This window comes from Macaca nemestrina, chromosome 8 (assembly GCF_043159975.1).
Source record: "Macaca nemestrina isolate mMacNem1 chromosome 8, mMacNem.hap1, whole genome shotgun sequence".
In the NCBI taxonomy this organism is placed as follows: domain Eukaryota; kingdom Metazoa; phylum Chordata; class Mammalia; order Primates; family Cercopithecidae; genus Macaca; species Macaca nemestrina.
The window spans coordinates 21933474-21956182 of record NC_092132.1 but is presented as its reverse complement, the minus strand read 5'-3'; the positions used below and the strand labels follow the sequence as shown (position 1 = coordinate 21956182).

Genomic DNA, 22709 nt, shown 5'->3' with positions numbered 1-22709 from the left:
CCTTGCATATGGAATCACATATCACAATCATGTAATTCAATTTGTATGGGGGAAAACTTAGGTTGCAAGGAAGAAATGTGAAAGAAAATTCAAGAAATTTCTTTTTAATTTACTAAATTACTTTAACTAGGCACGTCCAACACTTCCTGTAAGAAGTAAATGTTATTTAATATTAATAACTTTCCACGTTATTTTTAGAGATGGGGGTCTCACTGTCAGCTAGGCTGGAGTGCAGTGGCATAATCATAGCTCACTGCAACCTCAAACTCCTAAGCTAAAGCAATCTTCCTGTTTTAGTGTCCCAAGTCACTGGAATCACAGGTGTGAGCCGCCATGCCTGGTACTTTCTAATTTTTTTTTTTTTTTTTGGAGACAGAGTCTTGCTGCATTGCCCAGGCTGGAGTGCAGTGGTTCCATCTCGGCTCACTGCAACCTCCGCATCCCGGGTTCAAGCAATTCTCCTGCCTCAGTCTCCCAAATAGGCGGGACAACAGGTGCCCGCTACCATGCCCAGCTAATTTTTTGGGTATTTTTAGTAAAGATGAGGTTTCACCATGTTGGCCAGGCTGGTCTTGAACTCCCGAACTCATAATCCACCCACCTCGGCCTCCCAAAGTGCTGGGATTACAGGCGTAAGCCACTGTGCCTGGCCACTTTCTAATTTTTTAAATTACAAAATTTAATTTAAAACCTACCAATGTTTACCTGTGATTGACATATGGTACATTACTTATTTATTTATTTACTTATTTTTTTGGAGATGGTGTCTCGCTCTGTCACCCAGGCTGGAGTGTGGTGGCGCAATCTCAGCTCACTGCAACTTCCGCCTCCCATGTTCAAGCAGTTCTGCCTCAGCCTCCCAAGTAGCTGGGACTACAGGTGCACGGCGCCAGGCCTGGCTAATTTTTTGTATTTTAGTAGAGACGGGGTTTCACCACGTTGCCCAGGCTGGCCTCAAACTCCTGAGCTCAGGCAATCCACCCGCCTTGGCCTCCCAAAGTGCTAGGATAAAGGCATGAGTCACCGTGCCCGGCCCGGTATATTACTTTTATGATGGGGGAAGTTTATTAACTTTTAAAAGTTTATTTAAATTATTGCTTCTATAAAGGTGATTCAGAGAGAAAAGTTGTATAATGAAAAGGGAAAAGGGAACTATCGCTTAAAAATGGGTTAATAAGGTATAAGAACTATAAGACGCAAGAGTAGCACAGATTTTCAGCTAAAATTAAAAATATAATTAAATTACCTTGGGGGTTGAATTTTAAATTTTTCAAAGACTTCTGGATAAAGTAATGGAAACACCACCATCTCTTTTAGAGCTGCTATATGACTAGACAGGCCACCAACACTATCAAATCGTACCTGGTAATGGAAGCGAACATTTACATTCTTAGATTTGGAGTCCAGATTAAAATGTCACCCCACACCTTAACTATACCTAACCCATATACAATGAATTAATAATACCTTAATTGTGACCTTAAGATTAACAAAAAACGTCTTTAAAGGTTAGAGTTTTGACTGAAAAGAAAAATCATCAGTTCCTTTTTTTAACTTTAAAACAAAGCACATTATAGATCAAGCATATGTTTCAAAACAGAATACTCACTGAAGAATCTAGTTGCATTGGATCAACATCGGCAAGGCTTGCTCCAATTTTCATTCGATCTTTATACATGCCTTTTAATTCATCTTTTCGGAAATTTAGTGGGAGGCACCTATTTAAAACCACACAAACCCATCAACTCACCCTCCTTCCCAAATTCCATGTTTGAATATAAACATTTAAGTTAAAAAAAAAAATCTAAATTTTAACTGGAGCAATCTTAAGATATGTATTTTAATTTCCTAATTTTCTGTAATAGGTCCAGAACTTAAGTGTTAGAAATATTTATATCTGAAGCTTTATTATGAAATTAAAGATACATGATGAAATAAAAATATCAAGATGCCACAGGCACTGTAAAGTGATTCATGGTGGTGAAATCAGATAGTACCAACCTACATTTTAATGGAGGTGTCTAACATAGACAGGGTATTTACCATTTGCCAGACACTGTTTTAGTTTTACGTGCTTTACATGGATTAAGTCAATAAATCCTCACAACAGTCTTATGAGAAAGGTATTATTATTTTTCCCATTTTAAAACAAAACCAAGACATAGAAAGATTAACTGATTTGTCCAAGATCACCCAACTAGTAAATGGCAGGGCCAGGAATCAAACACAAGTGGTCTGTCTCCAGACCTATAACAACTCTGCTATAATACCTCTCAGAAAAAATATTCACAGTCTACCAGCATTTGGATCCAACATCAATCCTCTCAAGCAAGTTCCCTAACTACTTCCTTTTTTGTTGTATTGTTTTGTCTTTTGCGTTTTTTCTGAGACGGAGTCTCACTCTGTCACCCAGGCTGCAGTGCAATGGCGTGATCTCGGCTCACTGCAATCTCTGCCTCCTGGGTTCAAGCAATTCTCCTGCCTCAGCCTCCTGAGGAGCTGGGATTACAGGTGCGCACCACCAACACCCGGCTAATTTTTGTATTTTTAGTAGAGATGGGGTTTCACCATGTTGGACAGGCTGGAAGTTCCCTAACTACTTTCAAAACTATTCAAAAATAGTTATGGCCAGGTGTGGTGGCTCACGCCTGTAATCCCAGCCAAGTCACTTGAGGTCAGGAGTTCGAGACCAGCCTCACTTCTACTCTACTCTGAGTGACAGAGTGAGAACCTATCTCTATTTAAAAAAAAAATCCAAGCACCTAAGCACTGCATTTTCATTTACTCAACCACATCTGTAAAATGTAAATAATCCTTGCTCTATCTCCCTTAAACAATTATTGGGAAAATCAAATAAGTTGGTTAGTATATGTGAACTTATACGACAAGGAGTTATGAAATGAGTAAAGCCTTCCATTTTCCTTAAGAGTTCCTCAGAACTTATCATTATTCTAAGAAAAAAAAAAATACATGAAATGAAAAAGAAAAGGTTATTTCCTTAAGTCACTGTTTGACCAGAACCACTGTGGGCCATATATAATGATTTGGCAAGCAGGCCAGGCATGGTGGCTCACAGCTTAATTTCAAAGCTTTGGGAGGCTGAGGCAGGTGGATAACTTGAGGCCAGTAGTTCGAGACCAGCCTGGCCAACATGGTGAAACCCCATCTCTACTAAAACTACAAAAATGAGCCGGGTGTGGTGATGCACACCTGTAGTCCCAGCTACTCAGGAGGCTGAGGCAGGAGAGTCGTGTGAACCCGGGAGGTGGTGGTTGCAGTGAGCCAAGATCGTGCCACTGTACTTCAGCCTGGGCAACAGAACCAGGCCTTGTCTCAAAAAAAAAATTTTGGGCCGGGCGCGGTGGCTCAAGCCTGTAATCCCAGCACTTTGGGAGGCTGAGACGGGCGGATCACGAGGTCAGGAGATTGAGACCATCCTGGCTAACACAGTGAAACCCCGTCTCTACTAAAAATACAAAAAAAAAACTAGCCGGGCGTGGTGGCGGGTGCCTGTAGTCCCAGCTACTCGGGAGGCTGAGGCCGGAGAATGGCGTAAACCCGGGAGGCGGAGCCTGCAGTGAGCTGAGATCCGGCCACTGCACTCCAGCCTGGGCGGCAGAGCGAGACTCCGTCTCAAAAAAAAAAAAAAAAAATTTTTGGCAAGAAATCAGTCATATGTTCTAACCTGTTATTCTGTTTCAATTGTAGGTAATTCTAAGAAGACAGTATTCTAGTTTATACATTAACCTGTTGTGCAACTTTTTAATCAGCCAGTCTATACTTATATCCAAATTATTGTTTTCTTATCAATTTTTTAAAAATGTATCTGTTGGTTTAAAAAGGTATTGATATGGCACTTACCTATTGATAGCCCTATTACGACTCCTTTTCCTCCGCCTCTCAAAGTGCTGTTCATCCTCAGAGGAAGAAGATGAAGTCGAGTCACTACTGTGGATTGCATGCCTTCGCCTAAAGTAAAAAAGAAAATTGAAATCATGATAATGGAGGGCAGGAAAAAGAAAAGGCATAAGAAAAGCATCAGAAATATCTAATGCTCCAAAAAGGTTTATCATAAAATTATTTTATCTGCTGACCCACTGACATAAACTTTGTTGGCGGAATCTTTCAAAGCGAATAAAAGACAAACAACTGAGAGGAAAGGAAAAAAGACTGAGGGCTGTGGCAGAGCTGAATATCAAATGTTCATGAAGACAGAAGGCAGGGTGACTTCTTAGTCTTGACACAAACCAGTTATTCTTGAAGTGAAAGGTGGGATAAAGAGGGTATTAGAATATTTTGGGCTGGGCATGTTGGCTCACACCTGTAATCCCAACACTTTTGGAGACCGAGTAGGAAGGATCACTTGACAGGAGTTCGAGAACAATGCAGTGGGACTTCGTCTCAACTAAAAATCATTTGAGCAACTTGGCAAGATTTGGTCTCTACTAAAAATCAAAAAGCTTAGACAGGTATGGTTGTGCACATCTGTTGTCCCAGATAGTCAGGAGGCTGAGGTGGGAGATTTGCTTGAGCCTGGGAGGACGAGGCTGTAGTGCATGATTGGACCACTGCACTGCAGCCTGCTGGGTGATAAAGTAAGCCCCTGCCTCTATTAAAAAAAAAAAAAAAAAGTATTTGGGACTGTAATTTGAAACTATTTTCAATATTACACTATATATAATATTCACATTTGGGAGGAAATCACCTACTTTAAAATGTCAAATAACTTTTTTGAGACGAAGTCTTACTCTGTAGCCCAGGCTGGAGTGCAGTGGCGTGATCTCAGCTCACTGCAACCTCTGCCTCCTGGGTCCCAGTTGAGCAATTCTCCTGCCTCAGCCTCCCAAGCAGCTGGGACCACAGGCACGCGCCACCATGCCCAGCTAACTTTTGTATTTTATTTATTTATTTATTTTTGGTAGAGATGGGGTTTCACCATGTTGGCCAGGCTAGTCTTGAACTCCTGACCCTCTGATCCGCCCACCTCAGCCTCCCAAAGTGTTGGGATTACAGGTGTGAGCCATCATGCCCGGCCTAAAATATCAAACAATTTTAAAAGAAGGACATGAGATTTTATGTAAACAAAAGGGTATCAAGAAAGACTTTTTAAATGCTAGGAAACAGTGAAGAATAAGATGGCCTTTTATCAACAGTATACCATCCACTGTAAATTCACAACTGTCACTTAACAGCCATGTAAATGCGGATGAGTTACTCAACCCCGTAAGTTTTCTCACAAAAAAGAAATACATACTATCAAATACTTAGGCAGGATGGTAATACTAAATAAGAAGCTGGGTATTACAAATATACAAGAAAATTTTTAATCACTTCTACCTTTGAATGGTTGCAAAAGACTCACAGAAAAAACAAAGAGTCTGGCTAGGAAGAACTTTAATTAACTTGCTCAGGGTCTAGAACTTTGCTGAGTCAGAGTGCAATGATGGTAAGTAGTTATTTCCAAAAATATAAAAGGTTCACAATCTATTATCTGCATAATGTAGTTCCAGAAACGTATATCCAAAACACTCTGAAGTTATCCCATTATTCCCTTGCAGCAAATCATAACCTGACATAGTACAAGGCAATTTTTAGTTTATATTTTGTCCCACTTACTATGATTATTCATATGTTTTACTACAGAATTATTAATATATTTGACTACACAGTGCTGGCTTGGAGACCCTAGAGATGTTAATGTTGCCATACTACATAGGTTGTGTGTTATCTGTAAATCCAGCCAAAAAGTCTGAATTCTGAAACACAAATGGTTTTCCAAGGGTTTTGGATAAGGGGTTGTGGAAACACAGAAATAAATGAGAAAATAATCTTTCATCCATCCATCTACCCAAATACACCCAAGACCATCTTTGTGATCAGCCTGAAACTAAAATTATTATATCCAGTACAAGTCTGCAATTTTATATGAAAAACTAACTTATTCATTATTACCATGAATATTAGACTTTAATGTATTCACATAATTTTATGTGTAGTCACAGAATTCAGACTAACCTCCCAATTAATAAAAAAGACTAACATTAACTGACTGCTTTCTGTACCGTGTGCTTGATGTAGTATTAATCTTAATTAAAATTGTGGAAAAGTGGATTATTAGTAGGCTCAATTTACAGTTAGGGCCAGTGTGGCTTCCAGGTTAAATAATTTACTCAAAATATCAGAATTAGTCATTGATGTTGTCAGAATTCAAACTTATATGTTTATTCAAAATATCTGCATTCTATACATTACTATACTGATGATTTCCAGTTTTTTATTTCACAATCAACAAAGTTAAAAGCAAACAATAACACAACCTGTGGACCAACGTGAAATTTCTGACATTTGATTTGCAAAATGGAGATTATTTTTAAACATCAAAGTACAAATACATGCAGCACTTAATGTATGGCAGACACTATTTTAAATGCTTTACATGTATTAACTCATCTAATTCTCACAATACTGAGAGAGGTTCAACTATCCTCACTTTACAGATAAAAAAAACTGAAACAGGCCAGGCGCAGTGGCTCACACCTGTAATCCCAGCACTTTGGGAGGCCGAGGCGGGTGGATCACCTGAGGTTGGGAGGGAGTTCAAGACCGGCCTGACCAACATGGAGAAACCCCGTCTCTACTAAAAATACAAACAATTAGCCAGGCATGGTGGCGCATGCCTGTAATCCCAGCTACTCGAGAGGCTGAGGCAGGAGAATCGCTTGAACCCGGGAGGCGGAGGTTGCAGTGAGCTGAGATCGCGCCAATGCACTCCAGCCTGGGCAAAAAGAGCGAAACTCCGTCTCAAAAAAAAAAAAAACAAAAAAAAAAAACCAACCAACCAAACCAACAACAACAACAACAAAAAACTGAAACAGAGTTAAGTAACTTGCCAAAGGCCACTAATAACTAGTAGAGCTGAGCTCCAAGCCTAGACAGTCCTAGCCATGGGTCCAGGTTCTTAGCAATTAATTACTCCATACTGTAGAAAGGTCATTACTTCAGTTTGAAAACACTGTAAACGCTATTCCAACAAGGTAGAGAAAGAGGGAATCCTCCCCAAATCATTCTATGAAGCCAGTATCACCCTAATACCAAAATTAGGAAAGGACATAACCAAAAAAGAAAACTACAGAGCAACATCCCTGTGAACATAGATGCTAAAATCCTTAACAAAATACTAGCTAATCGAATCCAACAACATATCGAAAAGATAATCTACTATGATCAAGGGGGTTTCATACTAGGGATGCAGGGATGATTTAACATACTCAAGTCAATAAATGTGATACACCACTTAAACAGAATTAAAAACAAAAATCACATGATCTCAATAGATGCAGAAAAAGCATTCAACAAAATCCAGCATCCCTTTATGATTAAAGCTCTCTGCAAAGTCGGCATACAAAGAACATACTTCGATGTAATAAAAGCCATGTATGACAAATCCACAGGAAACATAATACCGAATGGGGAAAGGTTAAAAGCATTCCCTCTGAGAACTAGAACTAGACAAGGATGCCCACTCTCACCACTTCTATTCAACACAGTACTGGAAGTCCTAGCCACAGCAATCAGACAACAGAAAAAAATAAAAGGGCATCCAAGTCAGTAAAAAGTTAGTCAAACTGTCTGTTTGCTGATTATATGACTGTATACCTAGAAAACCCTAAAGACTCCTGCAAAAAACTCCTAGAACTGACAAAAGAATCCAGCAGAGTTTCAGGATACAAAATTAATGTACACAAATCAGTAGTAGCTCTACTATATACCAACAGCGGCCAAGCTAAGAGTGAAATAAGAACTCAACCCTTTTTACAATAGCTGAAAATAAAACAAAATACTTAGGAATATACCTAACCAAAGAGGCAAAAGACCTCTACAAGGAAAACTACAAAACACTGCTGAAAGAAATAACAGATGACACAAACAAATGGAAGCACATCCCATGCTCATGGATGGGTAGTATCAATATTGTGAAAACAACCACACTGCCAAAAGCAACAAATTCAACATAACTCCCATCAAAATACCAGCTATCATTCTTCACAGAACTAGAAAAAACAATCCTAAAATTCATATGGAAGCAAAAAAGAGTCCGCATAGCCAAAGCAAGTCTAAGCAAAAAGAACAAATCTGGAAGCTTTACATTACCTGATTTCAAACTACGCTATAAGGCCATAATCACCAAAACAGCACAGTACTAGTATAAAAATAGGCACATAGACAAATGGAACAGAATAGAGAACTCAGAAATAAAATCAAATACTTACAGTCAACTGATCTTCAACAAAGCAAACAGAAACATAAAGTGGGGAAAGGACACCCTATTCATCAGATGGTGCTGGGATAATTGGCAAGCCACATGTAGGAGAATGAAACTGGTTCCTCATCTCTCACCTTACACAAAAATCAACTCAAGATGGATCGAGGACTTAAATCTAAGACCTGAAACTATATAAAAATTCTAGAAGATAACATCAGGAAAACCCTTCTAGATATTGGCTTAGGCAAGGGTTTCATGACCAAGAACCCAAAAGCAAAAACAATTAAAGCAAAGATAAACCAGTGGGACGTAATTAAACTAAAGAGCTTTTGAACAGCAAAAGGAAGAATCAGCAGAGTAAAATGGCAACACACAGTATGGGAGAAAATCTTCATAATCTATACATCTCGCAAAAGACTAATATCTAGAATCTACAACAAACTCAAACAAATTAGCAAGAAAAAAACAATCCCATCAAAAAGTGGGCTATGGACATGAACAGAAAATTCTTTTTTTTTTTTTTTTTTTTTTTTGAGACAGAGTCTCGCTGTGTCGCCCAGGCTGGAGTACAGTGGCCGGATCTCAGCTCACCGCAAGCCCCACCTCCCGGGTTTACGCCATTCTCCTGCCTCAGCCTCCCGAGTAGCTGGGACTACAGGCGCCCGCCACCTCGCCCGGCTAGTTTTTTGTATTTTTTAGTAGAGACGGGGTTTCACCATGTTAGCCAGGATGGTCTCGATCTCCTGACCTCGTGATCCGCCCGTCTCGGCCTCCCAAAGTGCTGGGATTACAGGCTTGAGCCACCGTGCCCGGCCGAACAGAAAATTCTTAAAAGAAGATACATAAATGGCCAACAACCGTATGAAAAAATGCTCAGCATCACTAATGATCAGGGAAATGCAAATCAAAACCACAATGCAATACCACCTTACCCCTGCAAATATGGCTATAATCAAAAAATCAAAAAATAATAGATGTTGGTGTGTATACAGTGACCACTTCTACATGGCTGGTGGGAAAGTAAACTAGTACAACCACTATGGAAAACAGTGTGGAGATTCCTTAAAGAATTAAAAGTAGAACTACCATTTGATCAAGCAATCCCACTACTGGGTATCTACCCAGAGGAAAAGAAGTCATTATTCGAAAAAGATACTTCCACATGCATGTTTATAGCAGCACAACTCGCAATTGCAAAAATGTGGAACCAACCCAAATCCCCATCAATCAACAAGTGGATAAAGAAGTTGTGGTATATATACACAATAGAATACTACTCGGCCATAAAAAGGAATGAATTAATGGCATTCGCAGCTACTTGGAAGGGATTGGAGACTATTACTCTAAGTGAAGTAACTCAGGAATGGAAAATCAAACATCATATGTTCCATGTGTTCTCACTAATAAGTGGGAGCTAAGCTATGAAGATGCAAAGGCATAAGAATAACACAATGAACTGTGGGGACTCAGGGGGAAAGAGTGGGAAGGGAGTGAGGGATAAAAGACAACAAATTGGATTCAATGTATACTGCTTGGGTGATGGGTACACCAAAATCTCACAAATCACCACTGAAGAACTTACTCATGTAACCAAATACGACCTGCTCCCCAAAAACCTACGGAAACAAAAAATTTAAAAAAAAGGAGAAGGGGCTGAGGCAAGTCAGTATAACCCATTTTGAAAGGAAAATGTTTCCTAAATCTGAAAAACAAAAACCAAAAATAAAATAAATAAAAAATAAAAAATGTTTTAAACACACATATCTGCCCACATGTGCTCATCCCCCAATCTCCATTTTATTACACCCACAGACACTGGACCAGCACTTTGAATCTAACCAAGAACTTCAACTTCTTGCCAGTTCTAATTCTTTGACAAAAGATGAAGAATATACTGAAATACTAGTGATGCAATTGTGCTATTATGTTACCTTATTCAAAGGTAACATTACCTTTAAAAATAATTAGCCAGGCATGATGGCATAGGCCCATAATCCCAGCTACTCGGGAGGCTGCGGCAGGAGAATCACTTGAAAACAGGAGACAGCAGTTGCAGTGAGCCGAGATTGCGCCACTGCACTCCAGCCTGGAAACAGGCGAGACTCCGTCTCAAAAAAACAAAAAAGTCAGAAAAAAAAAAAAAACAAAACCCCAAATAATTAGAGGAGAAAAAAAAATCTGTAACAAGGAGCTACTCAACGATGTGAGGCTTTTTCCACAGGGTAAGACTAGACACTGTGAACCAAATATGGAAACTCATGAACATCAAAGGGATAAAAACAACAACAAAAAAACCCACATACATTGTAGGTGGTAACTGTAGAGTTAGTCAACCAACAAGTATGTTACTTCCAGAAACATACGTTCATTAAAGATGGGAGAAGAGGCCAGGCGCGGTAGCTAACGCCTGCAATCCTAGCACTTGGGAGGCCCAGGTGGGTGGATCACCTGAGGTCAGGAATTTGAGACCAGTCTGGCCAACATGGTGAAACCCTGTCTCTACTAAAAATACAAAAAAATTAGCCGGGTGTGGTGGCAGGCGCCTGTAGTCCCAGCTACTAGGGAGGCTGAGGCAGGAGAATTGCTTGAACCCAGGGGGCGGAGGTTGCAGTGAGCCAAGATCGCACCACTGCACTCCAGCCTGGGCGAGAGAGCGAGATTTCCTCTTAAAAAAATAAAAGACAAATAAAATCCCAAAGTAGCTGCTACTCTTAGTACTGCTGGATCAAACAGAGATCCACCCCTTGAGTCAGGTAACCATAACAGTGCCTCGGTCCTGTGCCTGGTGGTGGTGGGGATTCTAGGGAACACTGTACCTTCCTTTCCTTTTCTGAAGATCATTACATTTCACCACCAAAATAGAGGTCTTTATATTCTAAGGGGCCTGTGAGAATACTGATGTGCAGCCTCCTTTCAAGTGCAATTAATCTTCAGAAGCCCTGAGACTGAGTTTGTCTTCCTGATCCTCCAGCCTTTTGGACCCTGGTCATGTGAAATAGGATGATGAAATAAGAAATCTAGATGTACACTTGTGATTCTTACAATGAATTACAATGAAATGAAAAGACCTAGGGACACAAAGAGCATTTCTTATTTTTCCTAAAAGAAATGAACCTTCAGCACTTATAAAGGTGCTGCCTTTCATGACCAAAACATGATCAGAAGGTCTGTTTCTAGGAGAAAACTTCCAAGAACTGTTCAAATAATTGAAATATCCTAAGGCTTCGGTCTTACTTCTGAGAAAATTATAATATTAAGGGAAAAAAGTACCATTTCCCATACAAATAAAATTTTTTTCCTGGTTTCTTAGTCTTCTCTCTCACTGATGAACTACCAACATGCTACTATTATCATGATTATTCCAATGTATTGATGAGGAAGTATCAAGAATTATCTCTTTGACCTGGTGTGGTGGCTCACACCTGTAATCCCAGTACTTTGGGAAGCTGAGGCAGGTGGATCACTTGAGGTCAAGAGTTTGAGACCAGCCTGGCCAACATGGTGAAACCGCGTCTCTGCTAAAAATACAAAAATTAGCTGGGCGTAGTGGCAGGTACCTGTAGTCCCAGCTACTCGGGAGGCTGAGGCAGGAAAATCGCTTGAACCCAGGAGGCAGAGGTTGCAGTAAGCCAAGATCGCGCCACTGCACTCCAGCCTGGGAAACAGAGCAAGATTCCACCCCGCCCCACCTCCCCCAAAATAAGTAAGTAAAATAAAAATAGAAGATTTATCTCTTTGGACTTAAATTTGACCAACAAGCAACAACTGTTGGGATGTAGAAGGAAAAGAAATCCACAAATATTGAACAGTCAAAGAAAATAAATGTTTCCTACAACAGAAGAGGAACAAATTACAAAATAGATCCAGAAAAAGATAACCAGAGTCATGAAAGGTCTAGAGGCCATGTAGTTTAGAACATCTGATATGGTAGGAAAATGCCTCTGTGATAGTATGCAAAGAAAAGACTAAACCTATATTCTAACTTAATGTGAAGATTAAATGAAACAATCCCTGTAAAATGCTTAACACAGAGACAGGACTACAGTAAACCCTGAGTCTATGGTTGCTCTATTATTAAAGTGTGGAAAAATGGAATAAACTACCTTACTAACGTAGTTACTAACACTTCCTATTAGTGGAAGCAAAAGCGAAAACTAGTCAGTGGTACTGGGGATTAGACTACTAAAGGCATAGAAACTAAGCTCTCCCAAATACACAATTCTAGAATTTTATCCTAACACACCCAATCCTGAAAGTCTAGAGTCCAGCTCTAACATAACCACAATTATGTTGTCATAAATCAATCACTATTTCAGAACCAAACCTGTTCATTCGTTTACAGTAAGGACTTCTTGGTCCTGCAGAAGATAATCGGTATCTTGGTCTTGCAGGAGAAGCTGGGCCACTATAAAATATGTTGGGCTTTCTCTGGTGACGAGGTTCTAAAAAAAAGAAAATATTTTGCTGTTCATATTTGAAGTCATTTATGTTCAGAGGGTTGCAGCTGATAATATGTATAGCACAGACACCAACCAACCAAAAACACACACTGGCCATAAACAACCATTGTGACTGTAGAGATGTGTAACAGGTGATTATCAGCCTTGCATGTTCATGCTCACAAGTACTGTGGTAAAATAGTAACATAAATCAAAAGAAGTCCTATCTCTATACAAGCTGACAAATTAAGTAGAAAGCTGTGCAATTTAAAATAAAGACAGATATAAAATTCAAAAATAGCCCAATTACTTGCTTTTGTCAAGGCTAACATTTAACTTTCTTCAGAGAAATTATTTGTTACAAACTTAGGATAGGTAAGACAACAGTAATGAGTATTCAACAAAATGAAAATATGAAAAATACCAAAAAGACAAGAATAACAGAGGAGAAACAGCAAATATAAAGCTAATATAATCACATCTCCTGGAAAGAGTATGTACAGCACTTACTTTCCAGTGGCGCCTGGTAGTAAACAGTAGCTTTTCTCTGTCTAAGATAATATCGTTTCTGATTATCTTCTCCATCTTCTTCATCTTCATCATCTTCATCATCATCATCTTCATCATCTTCATCTTCACCATCATCTTCATGTTCCTGGTCTTCACCCTCTTCAGATGATTCTACGATTAAGAAATACTTACTTCCAGAAGGACACTCAGCAAAATGTTAACAATTTTTAACATAGGTGAGTTGGGAAAGATCCACCCTTTTAAAGCTTATCTACTCCTAGATTGTTCATGGGAAGAACTTATAATTCTTTTCCAATACTAAAAACTGTACAAAAACGAGAGGAAGGAAAAAAGGAAGCAGAGAAAGAAGTTTGAAGACTACTGTTAAGCAAGTACCAAACTAAAATTTATAGTCTTTCTATGAATTTCATTAATATAGGTGACTAAACTTAAGCGTCCAAGTTAATGTAACTTTTTGACAAGTTTTCCAATTTCCTCATTAAGCTTTTGCTTTCTAAACCTAAGTTTGACATTTCACCCAGCCCATCTGGCTGTCATGGAGTTACATGCTGGATAACTCAATCTACTTATGATTATGGTAAAACATGCTCACCAAACATTTAAAATGCATTTCAGAAAACTGATTTTCACTCAAGTTCTAATAGATTATGGTAATAAGTTCTAAATGGAATAGCAAAACATAATTTTCATCACCTTTAAACTAAAAAAGAGATATACAGCGTGTTGTCCATAGCAGATGTATTACACGAGCAAACCAATATTATTTGCTTTAGATTGCTCATTTCAGTTACTTTCCCAAACAAAACATACTATCCTTTTAAGCTCTCCCCTGTCCCCACTTTTAAGTTACCAATCCTCTGATCTCTCACAAACTACCATAAATGTCACACTTTCTAAATAAAAAGGCTATTTTCTACTAAATAAAAAGTTCTTAAATTCAATCCCAGAAGACAGAACAAGAGAAGAGACTAACCCACACTGCCTTCTTGATTATCAGTTGTTTCTTCATCAGTTCTTTGAATATCTTTCTGTTTTCCTCTTGTGTACATATTAAGATTGCTCTAAAATGTTTAAATAAAAGCCATTAACATTTGGAATCTATTTATTAAAAAAATTAAGTTGGATCCTCCAATCTTGTTCAAAATGAAGAGATTTACAGCCATAAACTCTTAAATTTCTAGCAGTAACTGTTGACTGATCAAATAAATGCTGGAAAAAGTGATGTTTAAGCAAAAATGGATTAGGTACTATTAAAAAAAAATTTAACTGGATATTATTAAATCATTCCCTTAATAGAAGAATATATTTACTTCTTCTGTTTCATTAAACACTCCCAAGTCTTCAAGTTCTCTCATTCGCTGTCTACGCATCTTCTTCATGTCATCCATTTTTTGAAGTACAGCTTCAGCAGTGCTTTAAAAACAAGATACAAATATAAGTGAAAATTGTAAAAGAGTAGCAGAATTGAAAAACCTTTATTTTCTTCCACTGCAATCTTTTGGCACTAAGGTTTTAAATATTTTTATAAAAAGCATTGATTTACTTGTATAAAAATATTTTTAGGCCGGGCGCGGTGGCTCAAGCCTGTAATCCCAGCACTTTGGGAGGCCGAGACGGGCGGATCACGAGGTCAGAAGATCGAGACCATCCTGGCTAACACCGTGAAACCCCGTCTCTACTAAAAATACAAAAAAAACTAGCCGGGCGAGGTGGCGGGCGCCTGTAGTCCCAGCTACTCCGGAGGCTGAGGCAGGAGAATGGCCTAAACCCGGGAGGCGGAGCTTGCAGTGAGCTGAGATCCGGCCACTGCACTCCAGCCCGGGCTACAGAGCAAGACTCCGTCTCAAAAAAAAAAAAAAAAAAAAAAAAAAAAAAAAATTTAAATTTCTTTCCAAGAATAGAGACATATACAGAATTGTCAAAAAGACCTCAAATAATCATTCTCAGGCTGGACGCAGTGGCTCACACCTGTAATCCCAACACTTTGGGAGGCCAAGGCGGGCGGATCAGGAGGTCAGGAGATCGAGACCATACTGGCTAACACAGTGAAACCCTGTCTCTACTAAAAATACAAAAAAAAAAAAAAATAGCAGGCGTGGTGGCGGGCGCCTGTAGTCCCAGCTACTCGGTAGGCTGAGGCAGGAGAATGGCTTGAACCCGGGAGGCAGAGCTTGTAGTGAGTCGAGATCATGCCACTGCACTCCAGCCTGGGCAACAGAGCTAGACTCCGTCTCAAAAACAAACAAACAAACAAAAAACCACAAATAATCATTCTCCTCTATGCTTCACGTAGTAGAATGCATTAAATGTTTGGGCTGGTTGAAATCCATGATTCTTCCCGAACAAAAAGTCTCTGACAGATAAATCATTTTGACCTAAGGAATTTTTACTTACTTAGTTATAAGTTTGTCAAACAGCATGGACTGGTTTACACCACTATAACGACTTCTAATCCTACAACTTCGACGTACTTCAACATCACCATTATCTTCATGTAAGTGTTCTGAACTTTGAACGATGTTTCTAGTCCTCAATGACCGAGTAACTGGAATCACTTTGTTTTCACAAATGCATACATAAAAATAAATAGAAACATTTGAAGTAATAGTATTTATAAAACAATTCTAAAATGAACAATTGAAAAGCTATACTTTCATGTAACAAAATTACAATATCTTAAACTTAGCTTTCTTAAAAACATTAGAAGACAAAAATAAAGTTAAAACAGTCACCTACCATAAGATTGAGCCCATCTACTCCCAGGAGAAGAGGAAAGATATGTAATACAAAGACTCGTACACGAATGTTCAAAGCAGCTTTGTGATAGCCCCAAACCAGAAACAACTCAAGTACTTCAAAAGATGAAGAGATAAATTGTGGTATATCCATACAATAGAATATCCATATAATGAAATACTACTCAGCAACAAAAAAGCGACCACACGGATTCTCAAAGTAATTACGGTGAGTGCAAGAAGCCAAACAAAGAATACTGGATGATTCCATTTATGTAAAACTCTAGATAATATAAACTAAGCTATAATAATGGAGAACAGATTCCAAAATGAATGGTCACAGCTATGTTCCAATGAAATTACTTGCTCAGGAATCTGGCGGGGGGTAGTGTCAGAGGGAGGAAAGAAGCTAGAAGAGCCAGGAGGAATTATAAAAGGGCCTGGGGAAGTTTTTGGGGGTAGTAACTACCTTCACTATCATATTGTGGTGATGGCTTCATGGCATATACTTACGTTAAAACTTAACAAATTATACACTTTAAATATGTAAAATTTATTGTATGTACCTCAAGAAACCGGTAAACAGAATATTAATTACATATTTTAAGATCTGAAATGCCTTTAACAGTACTTACCTTCTCTGCGCTCTTCTTTTTTTTTATCAGCCTGCTGTCTGGCCAACTGCCTATATTTTAAAAAATGAGATGAATTCAAAACAGTTGACATAACTTTATTTTTATTTATTTATTTAGATGGGATTTCACTCCATCGTCCAACAGGAGTGCAGTGGCACAATCATGACTTACTACAGCCCCAAACTGCTGGGCTCAAGCAATCCTCCCACCTCAGCCTCTCCAGTAGTAGAACTACAGGCATGCCTCACTACACCCAGCTAACTTTTAACATTTTTTGTAGAGATAGAGAGGTCTCGCTTTTTTGTCCAGGTTGGTCTTGAACTCCTCGCCTCAAGCAATTCTCCCACCCTAGCCTCCCAAAGTGCTAGGATTATAGGCATGAGCCACCATACCTGGCTATAACTGACATAACTGTATTTCTTATATTCCATAACACTACAAACAAGACAAAAAGTTAAATCAGCCTGGAGAACAAATACTAAGACACCTAAAAACTTAAAATATACTGAAAAAAATAGGCCAGGCAAGGTAGTTCACGCCTGTAATCTCAGCACTTTAGGAGGCCGAGGTGGGTGAATCACCTGAGGTCAGGAGCTCCAGACCAGCCTAACCAACATAGTGAAAACCTGTCTGTACTAAAAATACAAAAATTCGTTGGGCGTGGTGGCTGGTGCCTGTAATCTCAGCTACTCAGGAGGCTGAGGCAGGAGAATCGCTTGAACCCAGGAGGTGGAGGTTGCAGTGAGCCAAGATCGCGCCATTGCACTCTGGTCTGGGCGATGGAACGAGATCCTGTTTCAAAAAAAAAAAAAGCTTGACAATCTGTATGCTTATATAAGTTATGGTTAAATACAGTTAAACAAAGCCTAAGATCTCTGATTTGAAGTTCAATGATATATGTAATAACTCTTAGCTAAACAGAATATATCAAAAGCGTGTTGAAATATGAAATGAAATCCTTAAGTATTTAAGTAGAGCTGAACTAAACATTGAACTAAACCGAGCAAAATCAAGACCTGTTTTATGACACAAGGGTATAATGGTCCCATATCCTTGAGAAATTTATTACTATAAACACAACTAATGCCTCTTAGTGATATGTTAATTGTCTTTTAAAAAAACCTGCTGGCTACAATCTTTATATGCATGATTTTCACTCACATGTAGAAATAGTCCCATTTGTAAATGATCTATTCCATCTACAAACTGGCAAACACAATCTGTGAATTGGAAACATCTTCCAAGCTCTATAAAAAAGTATCCCCCTCATCTTTTTTTTTGAGACGGAGTCTCGCTCTGTCATCCAGGCTGGAGTGCAGTGGCGTGATCTCGGCTCACTGCAAGCTCCACCTCCCGGGTTCACACCATTCTCCTGCCTCAGCCTCCCTGAGTAGCTGCGACTACAGGCGCCCGCCACCATGCCCGGCTAATTTTTTTTTGTATTTTTAGTAGAGCAGGGGTTTCACTGTGTTAGCAAAGATGGTCTCGATCTCTTGACCTCGTGATGCACCTGCCTCGGCCTCTCAAAGTGCTGGAATAACAGGCGTGAGCCACCGCACCCGGCTGCTTAGTAGAGTTTTAGAAAAAAGATGAGGGGGCCGGGCACGGTGGCTCACGCCTGTAATCCCAGCACTTTGGGAGGCCAAGACGGGCGGATCATGAGGTCAGGAGATTGAGACCATCCTGGCCAACATGGTGAAACCCCGTCTCTACTAAAAATACAAAAAAATTAGCCGGGCATGGTGCTGGGCGCCTGTAGTCCCAGCTACTGGGAAGGCTGAGGCAGGAGAATGGCGTGAACCTGCAAGGCAGAGCTTGCAGTGAGCTGAGATCGCGCCACTGCACTCCAGCCTGGGCGACAGAGTGAGACCCTGCCACGAAAAAAAAAAAAAGAAAAAACAAAAAACATCTAAGCAAAACAGTATGTGCCATTAATTTGTTTTTAGTGACTCAATTTTCCATACTTAGGCTGCATCTGTTAATCAACCTATGTATCAAGCCATTTGCAAGTGAGCTGGTTTGTATGTGGAATTTCAAATACAACTTAAAGTAAAATCAAACCATCTTTCCCAGATGAGTTAACTTATATATTCTCGTTAACAAAGTAAGTCTTCACTAATTCCTCATCTCTCTTGGAAGACAGGTAAGAATTAAGAAGAAAATAAAAACTTCTGGCTGGGCACAATGGCTCATGCCTGTTATCCCAGCACTTTGGGAGGCTGAGGTGGGTGGATCACTTGAGATCAGGAGTTCAAGACCAGCCTGGCCAACATGGTGAAACCCCATTGCTACAAAACAAAACAAAACAAAACAAAACAAAAACAAGGCAGCCAGGTACCTGTAGTCCCACCTACTCAAGAGGCTGAGGCAGGAGAATCATTTGAACCTGGGAGGCAGCGGCTGCAGTGAGCCAAGATTGCATCACTACATTCCAGCCTGGGCAACAGAGCACGGGGTCCATCTCAAAAAACAAACAAACTTTTGAGTAGGTAAAGGCTTATAGTTTCTTCAAAGGCTCACAGACTTTTCTCATAAAGGAGCTCCGCCCTTTATAGAGGGAGGTCTATATATTTTATAAACCAGGCCCCTTTCAGACACTAGAAATAGAATGACTAAAGCACTATTTTTCTGAACCACCCACCCCCACTGCCTTCTTTTTGCCTGCAGGAGGAAAGCGACCTTCCAAGGGTTGGTAAACTTCTCTTTCAATTGCTACGCAGTAAATATTTTAAGCTTGTGAGCCATACAGTCTCCTCTGTCACAGTTACCTAACATTACAGGGTGAAAGGAGCCACACACAAAATGAATGGGCATGGCAGTGTTCCAAGGAAACTATTTACAAAAAAATGCAGCTGGACTTTGTCAACCTCTGCAAATCTGATGAAAGCTACGGTATACACAAGTTTAAACATTACTTCAGAGGTTTTGTGTACCCTCTGTGAAGACTATACATAATCACTGTACCCTGGTTAAGAGCCCCAGGATCAAGTAAGTATGTAGATCCTGCCCTCATGACACAGTTACTCATATCTTTCTGTCTTTCTCTAAGAATCTTGATCCTCTGGTCTTTGAGCCTCAAGTAGATTGAAAACAAAGAGTAAAAAAAAGAATGAAAAGGAAGGAAATAAAGAGATTTCTATAGTTGGGCATGCTGACAACAGTGAAAAAGAAACAGGGAAAGTATATGAAAAAGGACTCAAAAATACTGTAGGCTCTTTTATATAAGCCTTATGCAAACAGATACTGATGTTACCATTACGCAAAATAATCATCACTATTTGTAATAATGACCTAAATGTAGGGAGAGGATTCTTGTACAGGAACTCTGTACCGTGGACGTGGTGGCATGTCCCAGCTACTCGGGAGGCTGGGGCAGGAGAATTGCTTGGACCCGGGAGGCGGAGGTTGCAGTGAGCTGAGATCATGCCATTGCACTCCAGCCTGGGCGACAAGAGCAAAACTCTGCCTAAAAAAAAAAAAAAAAGCCGGGCATGGTGGCACATGACTGTAATCCCAGCTACTCAGGAGGCTGAGTTAGGAAAATTGCTTAAACCTGGGAGGCAGAGGTTGCAGTGAGCCAAGACTCCACTCCAGTCTGGTTGACAGAGCGAGACTCCATCTCAAAAAACAAAATACACACACACACATACCATGGAATTGTACACTTTAGAATTGTGAATTGTATGGTGTATAAATTATATCTCAATAAAGCTGTTATTAAGAAATTAATATGGCCAGGCACAGTGGCTAGTGCCTGTAATGCCAGCACTTTGGGAGGCTGAGGCAGGGCGGCTTGCATGAGCCCAAAAAAGTTCAAGACAAGCCTGGGTAACATGGTGAGACTCCATCTCTACAAAAAATTTAAAAATGAGGCAGGGTGTGGTGGCTCATGCCTGTAATCCCAGCACTTTGGGAGGCCAAGGCAGGCAGATCACTTGAGGTCAGGAGTTCTACACCAGCCTGGCCAACATGGTGAACTCCTATCTCTCCTAAAAATACAAAAATTAGCTGGGTGTGGTAGGGCATGCCTGTAATCTCAGCTACTCACAGGCTGAGGCAGGAGAATCACTTGAAGCCAGGGGGCTGAGGTCGCAGTGAGCCAAGATTGTGCCACTGCACTCTAGCCTGGACAAAGAGTGAGACTGTGTCTCAAAAAAAAAAAAAAAAAGAGCCAGGTGTGGTGGTGCAAACTTGTAGTCCCAGCTACTTGGGAGGCTGAGGTGGGAGGACCACTGGATCACTTGAGCCTGGGGGGGTTGAGACTACGATGAGCCATGATCGTGCCACTACACTCCAGCCTGGGTGACAGAGCAAGGTAATAGTCTCATAAAGAAAAAAATAATTAATAAAAAGGATAGAAATTCTATATTTTAGAAGTAATCTAATTAAAAATACCAAGTCATTCTTCTTTAAATCCAGATAGAAAGCATTTATTTTATTATACGCCCTTAAAACCTTTCTAACATAAAGCCAAGTACAATGTTTTATAAACTTGAATAATGTACAGATCCTTTCAAAGGTAAAAACAGGACTTCCAACATTAATTTTTTTGTATGACTATGTAAACCAAACTAAATAGAAGTTCATCTATAAGTTTTAGACAAATAAAACTATAAAACCATTAAACAATTAATGTAATAAGGGGTTTTGCTAAAACGAAATAACCATTTGGTGTATGAATGTGGTATTGACTGCTATCAGTTTCTCTCGAGTTTGGCATGTTGTGTATCATATTTACTATATACTGCTGGTACCATGATGAGGCAACTCATCCACTTCTCTTTATTGAAAGTGTGCCAAACATTTATTTAAATAGTATGTCATGCTATCACATCACATTGCCTTTCATACAGAAGCAGATGCATTATTTATGAATTCAGGTCTAATTCTGTTCTTATCTCATTAATCTAAGATAACTAAAGTAGTACTACTTGGTGCCAATTCAACTGTAAACACAAATGTATGGCCTCAGATTTTATGGCAATTCTCTATAAGGTAACAATTTAGGGGGCCTAAAATGTTTATTTTTTTCTTCAGATCGTGAAAAACAATTTTAAGTTCTCAGAGACAGTTAATGGACCACTACCTTACTCCAGAAGAATAAACCCTAAGACTTCAAATTTCAGAAATATCGGGCTAGTTTATATTGTACTTCATCGTTGTACATTTCCCCCCATTTTGACATCTCCGAAATTGGAATGTGTCTTATTGATGGCAACTGTGTTTTTTTTTTAGTGTCCCATAAACATTGTCGTATGTTTTAACTGCTGATTTCATAAAATACAGTATAAAACACTCCCTAAACAATGGATGAAATAAGATGCAAATTAAAAAATATATATTAAAAGAATGATGAAATAGCTGAGAAAAAAATTAAAAACTCAAAAGGGCATAACCTTATCTAGAAAATATGGCATACAAAATAAAAGAATCAAAATTCCAGGCCGGCATGGTGGCTCATGCCTATAATCCCAGCACTTTGGGAGGCTGAGGTGGGTGGATCACCTGAGGTCAGGAGTTCGAGACCAGCCTGGCAAACATGGCGAAACTCCATCTCTACTAAAAATACAAAAATTAGCTGGGCATGGTGGTGTGTGCCTGTAATCCCAGTTACTAGGTGGGCTGAGGCAGGAGGATCGCTTGAACCTGGGAGGCGGAGGTTGCAGTAAGCTGAGATCATGCCACTGCATTCCAGCATGGGCAACAGAGCGAGACTCTGTCTCAAAAAAAAAGAAAAAAAAAAAAAATCAAAATTCCATTTAAGAGCAGGAGGATTTCAGTCTTCTAGGTCATTACAAATTGTTTATTTATAAGTAATCTAAGAATGATTCTTTCTTTGTTTTTGGAAACAGGGCCTCACTCTCAGTGGTGTGATTACAGCTCACTGCAGCCTTGAACTCCCCAGCTCAAGTGATCCTCCTGCCTCAGCCTGCACAGTAGCTGGGACTACAGGTGTGTGCCACCATGCCCAGATAATTGTTTTATTTTTTGTAGAGATAGGGTCTCGTTATGCTGCCCAGGCTGGTATCAAACTCCCCGACTGAAGTGATCCTTCTGCCTTGGCCTCCCAAAGTGCTAGGATTACAGGCGTGAGCCATGGTGCCCA

General features: G+C 39.6%; 1 protein-coding gene across 3 annotated transcripts in view; it reads right to left on the bottom strand.

Annotated features, from left to right (window-relative positions):
* LOC105468568 (ATPase family AAA domain containing 2) overlaps positions 1 to 22709 on the bottom strand; it is a 99766-nt gene that overhangs the window by 59429 nt on the left and 17628 nt on the right. For all 3 annotated transcript variants that reach the window (XM_071067855.1, XM_071067854.1, XM_071067853.1), the window contains exons 3-11: positions 16604 to 16653; positions 15628 to 15793; positions 14544 to 14646; positions 14207 to 14294; positions 13213 to 13383; positions 12588 to 12705; positions 3862 to 3969; positions 1610 to 1718; positions 1247 to 1362 (exon numbers count right to left, since the gene is read on the bottom strand). In XM_071067855.1, coding sequence (XP_070923956.1) covers positions 1247 to 1362; positions 1610 to 1718; positions 3862 to 3969; positions 12588 to 12705; positions 13213 to 13383; positions 14207 to 14294; positions 14544 to 14646; positions 15628 to 15793; positions 16604 to 16653 — 1029 coding nt within the window. The remainder of the gene's footprint in view (positions 1 to 1246; positions 1363 to 1609; positions 1719 to 3861; positions 3970 to 12587; positions 12706 to 13212; positions 13384 to 14206; positions 14295 to 14543; positions 14647 to 15627; positions 15794 to 16603; positions 16654 to 22709) is intronic.